The sequence below is a fragment of the Dermochelys coriacea genome, chromosome 4 (genome assembly GCF_009764565.3).
Source record: "Dermochelys coriacea isolate rDerCor1 chromosome 4, rDerCor1.pri.v4, whole genome shotgun sequence".
NCBI classification, from domain to species: Eukaryota; Metazoa; Chordata; order Testudines; family Dermochelyidae; genus Dermochelys; species Dermochelys coriacea.
This window is the reverse complement of record NC_050071.1, coordinates 100,126,278-100,145,702: the sequence shown is the minus strand read 5'-3', so window position 1 is coordinate 100,145,702 and position 19,425 is coordinate 100,126,278. Positions and strand designations below refer to the sequence as shown.

The 19,425-nt window shown below is 39.1% G+C and overlaps 1 protein-coding gene and 1 long non-coding RNA gene across 6 annotated transcripts in view; one reads left to right on the top strand and one right to left on the bottom strand.

Annotated features, from left to right (window-relative positions):
- The window catches only part of UBE2K (ubiquitin conjugating enzyme E2 K), a 61,033-nt gene that overhangs the window by 16,796 nt on the left and 24,812 nt on the right, over window positions 1–19,425 (top strand). For 3 of the 5 annotated variants that reach the window (XM_038399661.2, XM_043513939.1, XM_038399662.2), the window contains one exon: window positions 11,815–11,908. The exons of the other annotated variants lie outside the window; for them this stretch is intronic. In XM_038399661.2, the coding sequence (XP_038255589.1) occupies window positions 11,815–11,908 (94 nt within the window). The remainder of the gene's footprint in view (window positions 1–11,814; window positions 11,909–19,425) is intronic. 5 annotated transcript variants of the gene reach the window in all.
- LOC122460063 lies at window positions 2,893–3,566 on the bottom strand. The gene is made up of 3 exons (XR_006281122.1): window positions 3,509–3,566; window positions 3,074–3,255; window positions 2,893–2,945 (listed from the first exon to the last, which is right to left on the bottom strand). It is a non-coding gene; the product is annotated as an uncharacterized LOC122460063 (long non-coding RNA).

The window sequence follows — 19,425 nt, the reverse complement described above, 5'->3', positions numbered from 1 at the left end:
AATATGGGGATAGTTGAAATCCCCCTTTATTATTGAATTTTTTATGTTAATAGCCTTTCTAATCTCTCTGAGCATTTCAGAGTGACTATCGCCATCTTTTTCAGGTGGTCGGTAATATATCCCTACTGCTATGTTGTTGTTCTTAGAGCATGTAATTACTATCCATAGAGATTCTGTGATACAGTTTGGTTCATTAAAGATTTTGGTTCATTTGATTCTATGCTTTTTCACATATAGTGCCACTCCCCCACCAGCACAACCTGTTCTGTCCTCCTGATATATTGTGTACCCTGGTATTACTGTGTCCCATTGATTATCCTCATTCCACCAAGTTTCTGTGATGGCTATTATATCAATATCCTCATTTAAAATTAGGCACTCTGGTTCACCCATCTTATTATTTAGACTTCTAGCACTGGCATGCAAGCACTTTAAAAACTTGTCACTTTTTGGCTCACTGTCATTACATGGTATAATTGAATGGTACTTTTTTTTCATTTGACTTTTTCTCATCAGATCCTACCTGTATTTTATCATCTTCCATCCTCTCCTCCTTCCTGGGACATAAAGAATCTCCATTAATAGATCATCTTCTAAGGGATGTCCGAACCATGTGCTCCTCCGCACCTTTTAGCTTTCCTTCAGCCCTTAGTTTAAAAACTGCTCTGCTTTTTAATTTTAAATGCCAGCAATCTAGGTCCATTTTGGTTTAGGTGGAGCCCATCCTTCCTGTATAGGCTCCCCCTTTTCCCAAAATTTCCCCAGTCCCTAATAAATCTAAACCCCTCCTACTTACATAATCATCTCATCCACACATTGAGACCCTGACATGTGTTAACAGCCCACTTTAAATCCTAGTAGAGACAAGACCTTTAACAGAGGAAACCAGGAAGTCTACACTTGAGTTTTCAGGTTCTTAGAGAGTTACCTTTCCTATACGTGGTTTTCTAAGAAGATTAGCAGTGTATTTCCTCCCTCTTGTGGAGGAAAATATTTTAGTAAAACCTTACTGGTCACTTTTATTTATTAAACATGTACCTATCATTCTAGCATCTGGGTGTATTTACATTAAATAAAGCCACAGTATTCCCTCAAAGGACAATATCAATTAAAACAATGTAGTGTCCCATTCCAAACACTGATATTTACAGCAATAGTGCTACAACGTAAAATAATACTTGAAATACCACCCCAACCTTGAAAATACAACTTATTTCCTCTTCAAAGCATATGATTGAGTTGAAAGATGAGCCTTGCACTGTCTTGAAGGTCAGCAAATTCTGACTTCAATGGACTGACAAAGAGAAATAGTCAAGAACTCTTCTTGTGTCCCTGAGTGCAAAGCTGGGGACTCTGAGCAACTGTATTTTCCAGCAAATGCATCCGATGAAGTGAGCTGTAGCTCACGAAAGCTTATGCTCAAATAAATGTGTTAGTCTCTAAGGTGCCACAAGTACTCCTTTTCTTTTTGCGAATACAGACTAACACGGCTGCTACTCTGAAACTCAATGTCAATGTAATGCATAAACAGTGCCTCGCAGTTCAGTGCTCATGGAAATTACCACAGAACTGTGCTCTAGAATCTCAATTAAAAAAAAACAAACAAACCTCTCTTTATGGCTGCAGAGACCAACTTGAAAGCATGAATCAAGTGTGAGTTTGAAACAGTGACTGCTAAGGCGTCCCATCCTTCTCAAACAAGTCACCAGATTTTGTTGCTGTGGAATTTGTATTTTGCTTCACCCAGGCACTGACATTTTGTTTTATTTCCTGGCCCTGCTGGGACCTGCCTGCAGGTCTCTTGCTCTCTTACTTTTTGCAAAAGAGGGCATTAACTGGATTACAGTGCATTCTCCCTGGAATGTTCCATTGAGCCAGGTAGAAGGGAGATAAGAAACTAGAGTCTCATCTTGCATGTAAGGAGGGTACAGGATCCAAAAGGATAGTCTGGTTAGCTGGGCTATTTGGCGAACGCCACCACAGCTGAGGCCCAGAAAGATGAGCTGCTGAAACTGCTATAAACTCCTTCCTTACCTGACACACACGTGAGGTAAAAATGGATCTTAGCTGGGCTGCCTGGACAATGTCATGGAAACTGAAGCCCGGGGAAGGGACCCAGACTGCCTGGATAATATAATGGAAAAAAAAATCCTTACATAATCATTGACAAGTTTTAAATCAATGAGTGTTTTCAGCTGTGAGCCATGTGGTTGGGAAGAGGTGGTCAGGAGGTTGAGAATGAAGGTTATTTTAATGGCAGCAGAAGAAACTTAATGGGAGCATGTCTACATTACAAAATTGTCAACCTAAATTACATCTATATGCAGTCACCGCAGTAATTAAATTGCTTTTGCATATTGATGTTACACTTCGTGTTGGCTGTTGGGTCCTCACCAGCTGTGCTTGCCTTGATGCAGAGAGCTGTGCAGTCTGGGTGCTATCCCACTGTGCAACTTGCCACCAACTAGCGCAGGGTGTTTTGGGAAGGTTTTGCAGTGTCTTGTGGGGGCAACTGAGTCACGCAGGGATGACTGGGAACATGATTTCAACATCCCATAATTTCATCTGCATTTCATAATGTTTTGTGCCTCTTTTCAAAATCCCTGCAGACCCACTGGGACTCATGGCAAGAAAGGGTTAAACATCCTGCAAAATAAATAACTCGCAGAAGATGTGTGGGGAAATAATGTTTGTGGTTTTTTGTATTTACATATGTATGAGTAGGGTGGACAATGTAATCAACAGTTCCTGTCTATGCTGTATTCTGATAATTCGGAGGTCAGAAGAACATCCTATAATGTAAATGAATTGTAAACGTGGGATATTTCAGTATTCATCTCTCTTTGAAATGTACTGTGAATGGTTGAGGAACAAGCAAATGGCCTTATGTTAATTCATATAGCTAAGTATCGGTGATGGACCTTCTTCAAAGTCGTAATGATTACCTTTTGTTCTTGAAGTGAGCTGTAGCTCATGAAAGCTTATGCTCAAATAAATTTGTTAGTCTCTAAGGTGTCACAAGTACTCCCTTTCTTTTTGCGAATACGGACTAACACGGCTGCTACTCTGAAACCTTTTGTTCCCTGAGGAATTCCAACTTGTCAAAAGACATGAAATTGTATAAAAGATCCTTGGGTCCTGAATCTGTCATCTGAGATCTGCTTAGACTTCATCAGGAGAAGTTTGAGTGACAAGACCAAGGTTCCAGTTATGCTGGTACACCCTGAATATGAGTTTTGGACATTGGACTGTGACCTACGAACTGAATTCTAAAGAAAAGGAGTACTTGCGGCACCTTAGAGACTAACAAATTTATTTGAGCATAAGCTTTCGTGAGCTACGGCTCACTTCATCAGATGCATTCAGTGAATTTCCACTGAATGCATCCGATGGAGTGAGCTGTAGCTCACGAAAGCTTATGCTCAAATAAATTTGTTAGTCTCTAAGGTGCCGCAAGTACTCCTTTTCTTTTTGCGAATACAGACTAACACAGCTGCTACTCTGAAACCTGAATTCTAAAGGAACTCTTTGCAAATACAAAGCTCACCATCTCTGCTGTGAATCTGAACCTCAATGACTTGAACTCATGTCTGTATATATATTGATCTTTTAACCATACTCCTTCTCTTTTGTTTTTTAATAAATTTTAGTTTAGTTAATAAGAATTGGCTATAGCATGTATTTGAGTAAGATCTGAAACATTCATTAACCTGGGAGGTAATGTGTCCGCTCCTTCGGGATTGGGAGAACCTTTTCTTTTATATGATGAAGTAAAATTTACAGAAATTTTCATCATATTTGATGTTGGTACCTGGATGGAGGCCTGAGGCTGGATCACTTTAAGGGAAATGTGTTGTTTGGACTTCTGAGTAACATGTGAAGTAATAAAGCTGTTGTATGCTGGCTTGGTAAATCTAGGTATTGGAATATCCACCAGCTTTATGGTGATTGTCTGCCCCATTCTTTGTAGTTCACCCTAATTGAGTGATCATAGCTGGCTCTCCACTAGGATCCATGTCACACCTGCACATCTGCCATTTTTGTGAGAAACATGGACCCTGCACAGCTCTGCGCTATTGTGATGAGTGCTGTGAGCATGGGATGTCTGATTCTGCAGTATTTGTGGAGCCACTGGGAACATGACAATTCCTTGGAGGCCAGATTGCTGTGGGACATAGAAAGAAACAGTTCAAAGTTATTGGTGGCATTCACAGAACAGCTGCAGATAGTGCCGATTCTCAGCCCGAGAAACAAGCACTTACTGGTGGGATTGCATCATTATGTAGGTTTGGGATGATGAGCTTGGCTGTAAAACTTTTGGACATGCAAGGCCACAGTCCTGGATCTGTGTGCAGAGCTCACCCCAGCTCCAGCGCAGCGACACCAAAATGAGATCTGCAGTGACAGTGGAGAAGCAAGTGGTGGTTGCTTTGTGGAATCTTGCAACCCCCAATTGCTGCTGGTCAGCCAGGAATCCATTTGGAATCGGGGAAATGTACCACGGGGGTTGCTGTGATGCAAGGGTGTAGGGTCATTTATGTCACTCTTGGCAAACAGTATTTATTTAAAAATAAATGGAAGATCATTTCTAGCTCAGCCCATACCGTTCTACTTATCTGCATACTGTCATCATCCAGTAATAAATTGTAGTATGTTATATAGAGGCATGGCTGATGTGTAGGTTTTTTCCAGTCAACTTTAATGTCCAAAATGGGGTATATATTAATGCAGAGTCTCTAAAATTTTTAATTACAATAACTTCGTAATACAAATTTTTGTAAATACAGTACAACCCATGTATAATATCACCATTGGTTCTGCTGGTGGGCTTTTACATGGCAGAATTGCTCAGTTACACTTCATGAGTTAAACATTTGTGTTCTTGCTAATGCTGATCACCAGGCACACCACATTGGGCTTGCTCTGACATTTAACACTAGATATTTCTGATATTATTATAGAGCTTGGAAAATGTACTGTTAAAAATTACTTGTATAGGCCACCTTACAAACAAAGTAGAAACACTACAACTGCCTCAAAGCTGGTGATCCATTAGTTTTTCCTAGGTTTTAATAGCTATTTGTAATTATTAATTTTGTCAGCAATTTCATGGTAAATCTATGCTTTTAGGTTTTGAGTTATACATTTGATCTGAAGGAAACTTACTAGCAAAATTTTTTGATGTATGGGCTTTAAGTATGTGTATATATAATTTTCATTTAGCACTTTAAAAAAAATTGTGTGTGTCTGTGTCTGAGGAGGGAGGAAAGAGAAATGTTTAGGGGAGCAATATATTGAACGTAATCCCATTTTATTAGTATGTTCTTGTGTTAGTGGCAAGTGTTTGCAGAACTTGCATTTCCTGGCTTTTTTCCCTTTCATCTTCTGTCAATAATTTGGCATAAGGTTAATACATCTTTTTAAAGATACTAACTTTGTTTCTGCTCTGGAGTTAACCCAAAATGTTTTCTTGTTGTTGGTTTTTTTGTTTTGTTTTGTTTTGTTTTTTAACCACAACTCTAACCACAACAAGGACTGATTCTTTAAATTGTTAAGTTTAGGTTTTGTTTAGTTCAGATTAGTGCCATAGAATATCTGCAGTAGTAGTTTTGGGGAACTATAATATTGTAGGGATATAAGTATTGTAAGAATTGTTACAGTGCTTATACTGAACTCTTAAGAGGTTTCTCGATACTATAGCAGATCAATAATTTAAGTCTGGAAAAATGTACTGTATTCTGAGTTTCTCAAATATAGATATTTTATACAGCTTCTAATCAAGATGTATCTATAATTAATTGTATGTCAAAACACAAATGTCTTTATTTTTTGTAAAATTACATTTGTGTTAGATTCACACCCTGCTGACAAATTATGGTTGTAAAGCAGGGATAATATAAAATCTTGCTGTATTTCTGTGTGCAATTCAGATCATGTCTGGATCCTATTAATGAATTCTGATCAGTTAACACAGCCTGGGTCTGGTTCTTATGTAAATGTGGGATATAATTCAGCATTACTTTTTTAAAGAGGTTACTAATTTTTAGTGTGGACTAATACTATATTCAATGGAGAGTAAAAATATTTTGGAAGCAGGAAAAGGAAATATTCTTCCATAGCATTTTGTCCATTCCGATTTGAGAAGCATTGGGATTACCTATTTTGATTAGAGCTGAACCTAGTGTGCTGATGTGACTAACTCTTTCTAGAGTTTTGCAAAACATGTTTGTGTAGCAGCATCACACATTCATGTGAGCACAGCTCTGGGATGAAATCTGCCATAATTAATTGACTACGCAAAGGCCCTGAAAAAATTGTGTGGAGATGGTCTCTAACAAATAGAAGAATAAAATGTTGTTTGAGACTTTCCATAGGGATCCTTTAAAGTGATGGCTGTTTATGGAAGTGGTCCTTAGAATTCCATTGTATTGGTTAAATGGTGGTGGTAAACTAGCAGTTAGGATCTTTGTAACAATGTTTTTGTGATCCAACACACTGATTCATTAAGGATGGCTCTTTTCAAATATCTAATTAGAATCCCAGGGTTTCCTACCAAAGATTTTTAGCGGTGATTGGGGCATAGAAAGTCATCAAATGGTCTCTGTGCTTCAAAATGTGGACATTTAAAACAGCACATTATGAAACAGTTCATTTCATTTTGTTTCACAATATTAACCAGAGTGTTCAATGTGATTATACAAATAGTCTCTGTCAAAGATAAATGAACTGAAAAATATTAAATACAAATTGTCAGCAAAAGAAAAAGATGAATATTAATCTAGAACTAAGCAGTTTTTGTCTGGAAATTTACCTAGAAATTTACCTTAGGGAAGACAGTGGCCTCTTAGGTTGTCAAGAGACAGGTAAATGGAGGCAGTAATCATCCTTGCTAAGGGCAGTCTGTGTCTTCAGTCCCATTGAGAACAAATGAGAGAGGGCAGCTATTTTGAGAAGGCCAACTTTACTAAAGGCAGCCTGAATCAAATCTTTTCAGAATCATAGGAGGTAGCAGCCATTTTAAAAGAGGGTGATTCAAGTTTCTTTGAAGGAAATCACTATTCTTCAATCTCTGCTGAAGGAGACACTTTCATTTATGAAAATTAATGGAAAATATCCTTAAAATTCCTAAAAATTTCTTTTAATAAACTATCTGTTCAACCGTTACTTCATTGCCATTTTCAGGGAGCCCCTGGTGTATGCAAAGAGCTCAGATGATAGAAGCAATGATAGATAGATAGCTCAGATGATAGATAGTTTGTTGCCCTCTAGTATTTCACCTGTAAATAATCTAGGTGTATATCTTTCCAGGGGTAGTTTTTGTTAAAAAAAAATATTTTTTTTGGAACACATGTATACATTTTATTCCTGCTCCTTTCTGGGATGAAAGACAAATTTGAATGGACTGTGTAATTTTGGTTAAACTCTTTTAATAAATGGTTCTATGAAACCTACATCATACAGTATCCAAGTATGCCATTATGAGAAACTGGAAATTTAACCTACAGAGCTCCAAGAAAATTTGTCTTGGGAACTGTGAAGTCGGGGAGGAGGTGACAAATAACCAGTAGCTTCTGCACCTAAATGTTGTCTGAGAGAGCAGGGGTTTTCGCAACAAATTTTTGGGTGACCTCAAAGTGCGGCACCAACTCTTGCTGGTGGCCAATATGACAATTTTTCCAAAAAACTTAACTAGCTTTAGGAAAAACAAGTAGATATACGCATATACCGGTCCAAATGGTTGTAATTTATTTACGTAGGGTTTTTTTGCAGACTCAATAATAACAACGTACAGTTGTCTCTATTCTTTACTAATTTATTTACTATTCTAAACAGAATAGAAACACAAATAGTGTGTTTTGCATGTTCTTGTCTTTTTGTTGTTCCTTTTGCTTTTTTGGTTTGTTTTTTAATAGAATTGCTAGTTAGTAAGTCTTCTGTGAAAAGTGATATTTGTATGTTAATATCACTTTTCACAGCAGCAGACTTGTTAACTAGCTGGGAGGCAGTGAAAAGTGATATTAACGACATATGGTTTCAGAGTAGCAGCCGTGAATACAGTAGTCTGTATTCGCAAAAAGAAAAGGAGTACCCGTGGCACCTTAGAGACTAACAAGTTTATTTGAGTATAAGCTTTCGTGAGTTATAGCTCACTTCATCGGATGCATTTGGTGGAAAATACAGTGGGGAGATTTATATACACACACAGAGAACATGAAACAATGGGTTTTATCATACACACTGTAAGGAGAGTGATCACTTAAGATGAGCCATCACCAGCAACAGGGCGGGGGGGAAAGAGGAAAACCTTTCTGGTGACAAGCAAGGTAGGCTATTTCCAGCAGTTAAAAAGAACATCTGAGGAACGGTGGGGAGAAATAACATAGGGAAATAGTTTTACTTTGTGTAATGACTCATCCATTCCCAGTCTCTATTCAAGCCTAAGTTAATTGTATCCAGTTTGCAAATTAATTCCAATTCAGCAGTCTCTCGTTGGACTCTGGTTTTGAAGTTTTTTTGTTGAATAATAGCCACCCTCAGGTCTGTAATCGAGTGACCGGAGATATTGAAGTGTTCTCCGACTGGTTTTTGAATGTTATAATTCTTGCCGTCTGATTTGTGTCCATTTATTCTTTTACATAGAGACTGTCCAGTTTGGCCAATGTACATGGCAGAGGGGCATTGCTGGCACATGATGGCATATATCACATTGGTAGATGCGCAGGTGAGGGAGCCTCTGATACTGTGGCTGATGTGATTAGGCCCTATGATGGTGTCCCCTGAATAGATATGTGGACAGAGTTGGCAACGGGCTTTGTTGCAAGGATAGGTTCCTGGGTTAGTGCTTCCGCTGTGTGGTGTGTGGTTGCTGGTGACTATTTGCTTCAGGTTGGGGGGCTGTCTGTAAGCAAGGACTGGCCTGTCTCCCAAGATCTGTGAGAGTGATGGGTCGTACTTCAGGATAGGTTGTAGATCCTTGATGATGCGTTGGAGAGGTTTTAGTTGGGGGCTGAAGGCTAGTGGCATTCTGTTATTTTCTTTGTTGGGCCTGTCCTGTAGTAGGTGACTTCTGGGTATTCTTTTGGCTCTATCAATCTGTTTCTTCACTTCTGCAGGTGGGTATTGTAGTTGTAAGAATGCATGATAGAGATCTTGTAGGTGTTTGTCTCTGTCTGAGGGGTTGGAGCAAATGCGGTTATATCGTAGAGCTTGGCTGTAGACAATGGATTGTGTGGTATGATCTGGATGAAAGCTAGCGGCATGTAGGTAGGAATAGCGGTCAGCAGGTTTCCAATATAGGGTGGTGGTTACGTGACCATCGCGTATTAGCACCGTAGTGTCCAGGAAGTAGATCTCTTGTGTGGACTGGTCCAGGCTGAGGTTGATGGTGGGATGGAAATTGTTGAAATCCTGGTGGAATTCCTCAAGGACTTCTTTTCCATGGGTCCAGATGATGAAGATGTCATCAATGTAGCGCAAGTAGAGTAGGGGCATTAGGGGACGAGAGCTGAGGAAGCGTTGTTCTAAGTCAGCCATAAAAATGTTGGCATACTGTGGGGCCATGCGGGTACCCATCACAGTGCCGCTGATTTGAAGGTATACATTGTCCCCAAATGTGAAATAGTTATGGGTGAGGACAAAGTCACAAAGTTCAGCCACCAGGTTAGCCGTGACATTATTGGGGATACTGTTCCTGACGGCTTGTAGTCCGTCTTTGTGTGGAATGTTGGTGTAGAGGGCTTCTACATCCATAGTGGCCAGGATGGTGTTTTTAGGAAGATCACCAATGGATCGTAGTTTCCTCTGGAAGTCAATGGTGTCTCGAAGATAGCCGAGAGTGCTGATAATGTAGGGCCTGAGGAGGGAGTCTACATAGCCATACAGTCCTGCTGTCAGGGTGCCAATGCCTGAGATGGGGCGTCCAGGATTTCCAGGTTTATGGATCTTGGGTAGCAGATAGAATACCCCAGATCGGGATTCTAGGGGTGTGTCTGTGTGGATTTGTTCTTGTGCTTTTCCAGGGAGTTTCTTGAGCAAATGCTGTAGTTTCTTTTGGTAACTCTCAGTGGGATCAGAGGGTAATGGCTTGTAGAAAGTGGTGTTGGAGAGCTGTCTAGTAGCCTCTTGTTCATATTCCAACCTATTCATGATGACGACAGCATCTCCTTTGTCAGCCTTTTTGATTATGATGTCAGAGTTGTTTTCTGAGGCTGTGGATGGTATTGTGTTCTGCACGGCTGAGGTTATGGGGCAAGTGACGCTGCTTTTCCACAATTTCAGTCTGTGCACGTTGGCGGAAGCACGCTATGTAGAAGTCCAGTCTGCTGTTTCAACCTTCAGGAGGAGTCCACCCAGAAGCCTTCTTTTTGTAGTGTTGGTAGGAAGGTCTCTGTGGGTTAATATGTTGGTCAGAGGTGTGTTGGAAATATTCCTTGAGTTGGAGATGTCGAAAATAGGATTCTAGGTCACCACAGAACTGTGTCATGTTCATGGGGGTGGAAGGGCAAAAGGAGAGGCCCTGAGATAGGACAGATTCTTCTGCTGGGTTAAGAGTATAGTTGGATAGATTAACAATATTGCTGGTGGGTTAAGGGAACCACTGTTGTGGCCCCTTGTGGCATGTAGTAGTTTCGATAGTTTAGTGTACTTTTTCTTTTGTAGAGAAGCAAAGTGTGTGTTGTAAATGGCTTGTCTAGTTTTTGTAAAGTCCAGTCACGAGGAAGTTTGTGTGGAAGGTTGGTTCTTTATGAGAGTATCCAGTTTTGAGAGCTCATTCTTAATCTTTCCCTGTTTGCTGTAGAGGATGTTGATCAGGTGGTTCGGCAGTTTCTTTGAGAGTGTGTGGCACAAGCTGTCAGCATGGTCTGTGTGGTATGTAGATTGTAATGGATTTTTTACCTTCAGTCCTTTTGGTATGATGTCATCTGTTTGCATTTGGAGAGGAAGATGATGTCTGTCTGTATCTGTACGAGTTTTTTTCATGAAGTTGATAGATTTCCACTCTATACAGCTAAATTCAGTGCCTTGCATAATGACAGGTTTCAGAGTAGCAGCCGTGTTAGTCTGTATTCTCAAAAAGAAAAGGAGTACTACTGGCACCTTAGAGACTAACAAATTTATTTGAGCATAAGCTTTCGTGAGCTACAGCTCACTTCATCGGATGCCAACATACAAATACTGTACTTTCCAGACCCGGGAAGGGGCAAATGCCCCCCCCTCCCCAATCTCCACTCAGGTGGCTGTGGCTGCAAGAAAAGCCTCTGGTGGTCACATTTGAGAAACGCTGAAGTCTATGGAAAAAATGCTTTTAAACAAGATTTCCTTTAATGTTAATGTTTAGGATATTGTATTGTTTTAAAAAATAGGTCAGTACACTATTTGAGACGTCTTGCTGTATTCCAGTGAAGGTGGTGATTGCTTTAAACAGAACAATACACTTTCAAGTGATATATTAAACATAATCAAGTTAAAATTTCTGACTGAGGGTTTTTTTCTTGTCTTGTTTAAGGTATTCAGACTAAATAGCTATTTAGGGAGTCACTGTCAACTTTAAATCTAGTCAATTAAAAGTAGTTTCAGATACTCCACATACTCCTGAATGCCCTTGTCTATGTTAGTGGCTCTATAAATACTACTTTGGAGAACTGTAATGCTGCATAAAGTTATATTTTAAATTAAATACAACCAACTGCAACATAGCTATCTGAAATGGGTTGTTTTTAGAAATCTGTTCTAAAAATTGAATACTTTATTTTTTGGGAAGGTGTGTATCAAACATAACTTACTCATAACTGTTTTTCTCTGTTTATTTTTAAGACGAGCAAAAATCAAATTAAAGTAGATCTTGTAGATGAGAATTTTACAGAATTAAGAGGAGAAATAGCAGGACCTCCGGACACACCATATGAAGGCAAGTAATGTTTTTGTGTATGAAATTATTGTGCACTTCAAATTATGTCTTGGGTTGCTTTGTTTATAAAGTTAATTTACAAAATAAAAAGGAATAAAGAGCCTTGTATTTTGAAATGAGCCATTAATTTATGTGGTTTTAAATTAAATATTTAAATTTAAACTTTGAAAATATATCCACTACATTTACATATAATCACATGAAAAAGTATTTAGTCTGTAGCATAACAGACTTTACCATGAAACTTGCAAGGACTAAGTTGCAGTCTGGACTGTGCAACAGAATTGTAAAAGGTATAGTAAGAAGGATGTTTAGTTCCCTCATACAAGATACAGTTATCATGCTTGGTGGGGATATGTAAGTTTGTAACTGTCTCTGGGATCTGGAAGCAAATGTGTACTCCGGCCTGGAGAAACCTAGAGTGCAGAATAGAGTAATTGTCCAACATGGATTATGAAGAGCTGTTGTAGAGAATGTGTTTTTTTTTAAAACGTATTTTATATTGTTTTCAACTTGTAAATAGAGGCACCTCTCCATTAGAGGAAATTTGGAGGTCTATGTGTTTCCGTAGATCCCTCTATTTAATGTTCTATTGGGGGAGCCTCAGTACTAGACTGGGTGTTTACAATTATCTTGAAAACCTTATGGCCTATTTTCTAGTTTCTCTGTGGTATGAATCACAACCAAGTATATATTTTATCATACCAGAAAAACGGAGATTTTGTTTCAGGTATAACTGACAGTGCATTTCACCTAGCAATCCCAAATTGCTCAATTATCTTTACATTTGTAACATTACGTGTGTGTATAATATAGGTGGAGCTGGCAGTGACTCCTAAAGTTAGGTGTCAAGTATCAGGGGGTAGCCATGTTAGTCTGTATCCACAAAAAGTTGCATCTGAAGAAGTGGTTTTTTTACCCACGAAAGCTTATGCCTAAATAAATCTGTTAGTTTTTAAGGTGCCACCGGACTCCTTGGTTTTTTTCCTAAAGTTAGGGTTGCTTGACATTTGCCAAAAGACCCCATTTTCAGTAGCTTTGCTGGACTTTAATTGTATGTGCCAAAATTTTCTATGCCGATTGTCTGTCTCAGGCTAAACTCTGGAAAAGTTTCAGCAAAAGACATTAGGCTGTTTCCAAAAAAGCAAGGTTATGGGAAAGTAAGCCTTTTTGCCAATGTTAAAAATTTCTTACAAATCTTCATTGAGAAGCTCTGGTACCTCCAAGATTTGGAGCAGGGACTTGAAATTTGATAGGGGTGTCATTCTGGAGTCAGACATATGCTTTTTTATCAGCCCTGTGAAAATCTTCCCAAATTTAGTGGATTTATAAGTCTCTGGAAATTGCTGTTCATGCATGCTCAGTAGAGGTTTGTTAGAGGCTAGCAGCAAAAGTCTCAGAATGTTCTATCTCCAAGCATCTTTAACCCAATATTTAGGAGGTCTTTCCCTGTGCTTGCTTCTCCTTGCTGGTGGGTGCTGCTTTGGCACCAGACCATAATTGGGAGCAGGAATAACCTAAGTCCCAACATTCCTCTGCTCCCAAGCAAATAGCTGTGAAACCCACTGGTGAAATGTCTCATCCCCCCTACTGTGGTTGGTCCACAGAGGATAATAGCCTGTTTTTGCTACCAATTACCTGTTAGCTGAAGCTGTGCTATGGATCTAAAGGTTCTAGGGCTGTCAGTGACTCACATGGAGGTCAATATAATTTCACTTAATGGAATTTTTTTTTCAAAAACTTAAGATTTTTTTATGTTAAAAGAATGTTAAGTTGCAAAGTCAAGCACTCAGAAGTTAGTAAATGGCAGAATTAAGTTTGCTTGTACAGCCACATAATTTATCCTCCTTGTGTGTATGCATTGTGATGGTGTTTAATAACATAATTTTTTTTCCCCTACAGGATCCTACCATATCAGTATACAGAATGGATAGTGCTCAGGAAATTCATCAGGGTTGTTTTGTGATTTGAGGCTGTGGCCTGTAGGCCCCATTTGTTCTAGAATTCAGAAGTTTTGTAGCGACTGAGGCAAAGGACTGCAGGAAGAGAAAGAAAGGATATCTCATAGTTAAAACAGCTGAATACCAACCTGGAGAATTGGATTCTTTGCCACAGAGTTCCTATGTGATGCTGAGCAAGCCACTTAAACCAAACTTTTCACAGTTGACTACTAGTTGTGTGTCCATTACTTTCTGGATGTCCAAATTGATACTTTGGACCTGATTTGTAGAAGGGCAAAGCACTTGCAGCTGAAACAAAAGTCAGCAGTATGTGTGCTTTGACTGTATAAACGTGTTGTAAAAATGCTGAGTACTCTGAAAAATTGGGCTGTTGGTGTCTGAAACGGGGCATCCAAAATTACAAGTCTCATATGAAGATTTTGGGCTTAATCTCTGTGTCTCAGTTTCCAGTCTATAAAATGGTGATAATGCTCCCCTATCTCAACTGGGTATTGGGAAGACAAACTTATTAGTGCTTGTGAAACATGTGGATACCAGGATGAGAGCACTATAGAAACACCAGGAGGAAGTCAGTAATTCTGTATTTAGTGCAAGGTTTGGATGATGTGAGGTGACACATTGATGAGTTTAAAAAATACTGAATAGCTATTTATTCAGTGAGCACCATCTTTTTCTGATCACTGAATGAGGCAGGAATTCTGTCTGTGGAAAAAAATAGCACGATCATGTAGTTGGATTGTATTATAGTGTGTATTTATAAGGCAGTCAAATTAAGATTACATGAGCAACTTTAATTCTGGCATTTCCTAACTTTTGAATGCTTGAGTTTTCAACCTGAATGTTCTTTTAACATAATTTTATGCATTTATTAAGATTATGTATATAGACATATAGATCGGTAGATATAGACAAAACAGTAACACTGCACAACTGTTCAGGGTAAACAATGAAGAATATCCAGTTGTAGTTGCAGGGGAATATCAGGGCTAACCTTAAGAAGAAGTCCTCTATGACCTTGCTTGCTTGCTTGCTTGCTTGTAACCACAAATGGTAAGGACCTCTGTTTTCTGTTTCTGAAAATGGTAAATTCCTACAGAAAAGTGATCCAAAGGAAGCTACCATTTAATGAATTGTCAACACACTTCCTTCATCATCTTCCTTTTCTTTAAAGGTTTCCCACCCAAATATTGACCAGTTTCAACTGCACTTAGCTTACATAATGTTTAAAAGATCACAGCCTGAATTGGTGCAGCTTCCGGTCACTTTACAAAAAAGTAGATAGCAAGAGTTCTGGAAATCCAGATTAATGGCTGGCGTTCTGCTTTTCAGTAGATGACACTCTCTAAAAATATTCTAAAGTGGTAGTCTAAAGGCAGGTTTTTTTGTAAACCTCTTGAATGACAGACTGGTGAACCACAATAATAGTAATTTCATTTCTTGGTGTATATCAGGTAGTGAGTACAGTAAATATAGTAACATTAGACTTGAGGTTTGGTCTGGCTTTAAGTGTAGGACTTCCTAATATCTGTGTAATAGAAAAAGCAAGGCTTTTGAGCGTTGATTTAAGAACTTAACACAGTTTCAGCATAAATATTGAGGTACGTATAGAAGTTACATTTGTATTACAATCCATAGCATTCTAAGACAGATGTAACAATAATAATTTAGAGAGCAAATAAAGTTAATCTTTATCTAGATAAATGTATATAAAAGTTAATTTAATTTGTAAGCTCTTTGAAGCAGGGACCTGTAATTTATTTTTGTCTGTAAATGCCATGCATGTCCATGGTGATTTATAAATAGTATTAGTTTATTGTCCCCTACTGACTTAGGTACGGGGTTATAAACTTCAGGTGGATCCTTTATTTGTATGGCAGGCTAGAAGATGTTACCCAAAATTGTGATAGTCCCTGTCCTTGAAGGGAATGAAATTGTGTCTTTAAATTACATTTGCAAAGTCTGCTTTAATATCTGTATATTGATTTGAAATCCAGACAAAATGGTATGAGCAGCAAAAATCTCAAGAGCATTTTTGGATGTTTAAATCCAGCAGCAGTCTTCTTAGCAGTCCTACAGAGGGAACTTTTCGCTGTCTTCTCAGATTGCTTTGTTTGAAAATTGTCCCCTATTTTTTTTGTCTTGCCTTTGTCTGCCTACTCCCTTCATTTGTATTTTGCATTCACGTTGTGAGACACAAATCAAACTTATGGTGCTGGAATCGTTGGCCAACTTTGCCTCCCAGCCTGTGGTCAACATAAAGGAACAACGGGTACAGAGATGCAAGAGTAATTTGGCAAGCATTTCCGCCCTCCCCCCTGACTTATTTTAGTATTTTAGCCAATGTGAGTTTGGTTTGTACTTCATCTTATTGCTCTTTATATAGTGTCACCTGTTGCCTTTTCCAGTCTGCCTTATAAACATAGCGTACATGCTATTTTGAGTTCAAACTCACCTGTTTCTGAAACTTTTTTTAAAATTCACAAAAAATAAAGAAAAATATGCCTTAAGTTCAATTTAAGCCTCTGCAGGCTTGACTGCTAAGCCTATTCCTTAGATCCTCTCTTCCCAAAGAGCCACTTCTACTCGCTTATATTCAGGTGGGATAATGACTCAGCAGAACCCTTTTAAATCTTTACCAGCAAGATCTACATCCACTAACAGATGGGAGTGTTTCAGACAAACTTCCATCCAGCACCATTGTGCTAGGTGCTTTCCAAAAACATAAAACCTTTGTCCTTTCTCCAGCGAGTTAACAGTCAAGACAGACCATGCATACTTTCTTCTTCCTGTTTTTAGTTTTTAAATACTTTGTTTCCTTGCCATAGCCTAATTTGCCATCTCCATTACTTTTGCTCTTTAGTTTGTAACAATGTTACTTTTTGTGTGCTAGTTTGTAAGCCCTTCCCCAGTGTTTATATATTTCACACTCTTTCCCATTTTCAACATTTGTCTCACTTTCTGTATTAGTTTTTAAAAATAAGTGTACTAATTATGCCAGTAAAGTGTTAGGAATAGTGTGATACCATCTTTGTTTTGTGGAGGAAGGCATTGCTGAGTTATGCCTAAAATCCTGACCATGTTGTCTTCTGTTTTTGTTTGAATTATAGCTGGTGACTTAAATATAGATTTTTTTTTTTAATTGGATTCAGATGGGTGAAAAAAAATTCAGTTGAAATCTTAGGCCTCTTCTTCGGTGTGAGTAAATATAAACATAAATTCCTTAATGATGACAATACTAGAAATATGGACTTTTATTCCAATTTTACTATTACATATAAAGTAACTCCAGTTAGTGAACATATATGTTTGCTTCAGAGCGTTTCTATAGTTGGAAAGGCACTTTGCAGAAAGTGCCAAAAATATGACAGTAACTTCTTTGAGAATGGAGAATTTATTACACTGAATAATGTAAGAAACAGGCAGACAGACTCTGTAATTTCTCCTTATTAGTAATGTAGTTTTCCCACAAAGTGTGAAAAGCAGGAAAAGCAGAGCCCTGTCCCTATATAGAAACAAGTCTCGCTTGTGTAGATAATTTTCAGAATCAGGGCCTGAATTCCTGAACTCTCATTGGGAAGGAATTATAGCTAGAAAATATAAAATCTTACAAAGTAAACTGGTAAGGATAAATGGGAGGAAAAGCTTTTGACTTCCAAATAGAAGAACAAGAATGGAATGAGAGAATAATGTATACAAGGAACAGTGCTGTGGCCTGCAACTTGATGGAAACTCAATATAAATTGTTATATAGATTCTGTTAATCTCTTGCAGTGCTATGGTCCATGAAATTACTGCCAGACAAGCAGTGCAGGAGAAATTGCAAATAAAAAGAGAATGTAGATAGGTTGGTATTGCCTGAAAATACAGAAATATTGGTAGAGGATTATAAATGTTACTAACAATATCTTTGATATAAGAAATGCTTTACTCCCCCAAAGAAGGTATTATTTGGAATAGGTAGTATAATACTGAAATAATAAAGGCTCGTAGAAATGTTTCTAGCAAGAAACCGTATTATAGCAAGAGTTTGGATGTCTAAGGCCTGGTCTAGACTACAAAGTTAGGTCAACATAAGCTGCCTCGTGTTGACCTAGTTATGCATGTGTCTATACTGAAATGTGTACCCCACCAATGTAAGTGCCCCATTATGCAACATACTAACACCACCTCCCCGAGCAGTGTACAACCATGGTTGACGTATGGAGGTCAATGTACTGCGAGTGTCAACCATAACAGTTTTTTTTCAGCAACTGTTTCTCAATAACTGACACTGATCTCTAATCACAATTGTGAGCTCCACTGCTCAGGTGTCACATATACCAGTAGTCCCCTCCTTTAAAACATCTGCAAATTTTTGAACTGCCTTTTTCTGAATGCCCAGCTGAGCTACCACACCTAACAGCAATCCATTGTTGCGTGCAAAAGTCCAGCTGATTATGTGGCTACACAATTCAAATGTGCTTCTGCCTGGAGTAGACAGGAGAAATTGGATCTCCTGGGCCTGTGAGAGAAGAGGCTGTGCAACTTTTAACCAGCTGTTAAGACATCGACAAGCAGATTGCTTGCAGAATGCAGGAGAAGGGGTACAACAGGAACCAGCAGCAGTGCACAGGAAAACCAAGGAACTGCAGCAGGCATACCAGAAGGCCAGGGAGGCCAACAATCGATTGGGTGCAGAGCCACAGACATGCTTTTAAAAATAGTTGCATGTCATACTTGGCAGAGATCCCACACACCTCTGAGGAGCCTGAGTCACAGGCAAAGTGCAAAGTGTGGACGTCCTACGGTAGAGTCCAACACAAGTCCTGGCTCGCTGCACAGCCGGATCCCCCAGCAGCCTGTCCCCCATATTTCTCCTCCTTTTCCTCATCCACTTCCTTCTCCTTGACTTGGTTCTCGCTATGTCCCACAGCAAACTGACTGCCTGGAAATCGTCACATTCTCCATGGGTGGTTCTTGTGGCTCCACAAATACTGGAGGATTGTGCATCCTGTGGTTGCCATGCTTGTGATAATAGTGCAGAGCTGTGTAGGCTCCTATGCTACTGTCAGAGATGGCGGACAGCGACAAGTCCTGCATCAGTTCGTGGAAATTTGAAATTGGGCACAAAAATTATGGCGCGGAGATATTATGGGATGGAGAACATTGACTTACGGGAGTTGAGCCATTGTTCCAGGCACTGCTGTGAGATTCGTTCCTGCCCCACCAGGCATTGCCACAACTACCCAAAAGTCAGTGTGCTGAACATTGCAGGTTGCACACTGGGATACCTACCCATGGTGCACTGAACTGTATTGACAGAAGCATTTCCTGTGAGTATGTGCTGCATCGATGCAAGGTGATAAGTCTGCAAGCGCACAAGCGATATTCTAACTGTGGCAGCTGTATGTCGATGTAACTTGTCTCCTTGTAGTGTAGACATGGACTTTGACTCCCCTTATTATATGTCCCAATCATGCAAACACATGTTATTATCCTGTTGAGTGCATTGGGATTACTCATACATAAGTATTTGCAGAATCGGAGCCATAGTAAGTGGTTAAGTAGTGTGAATTG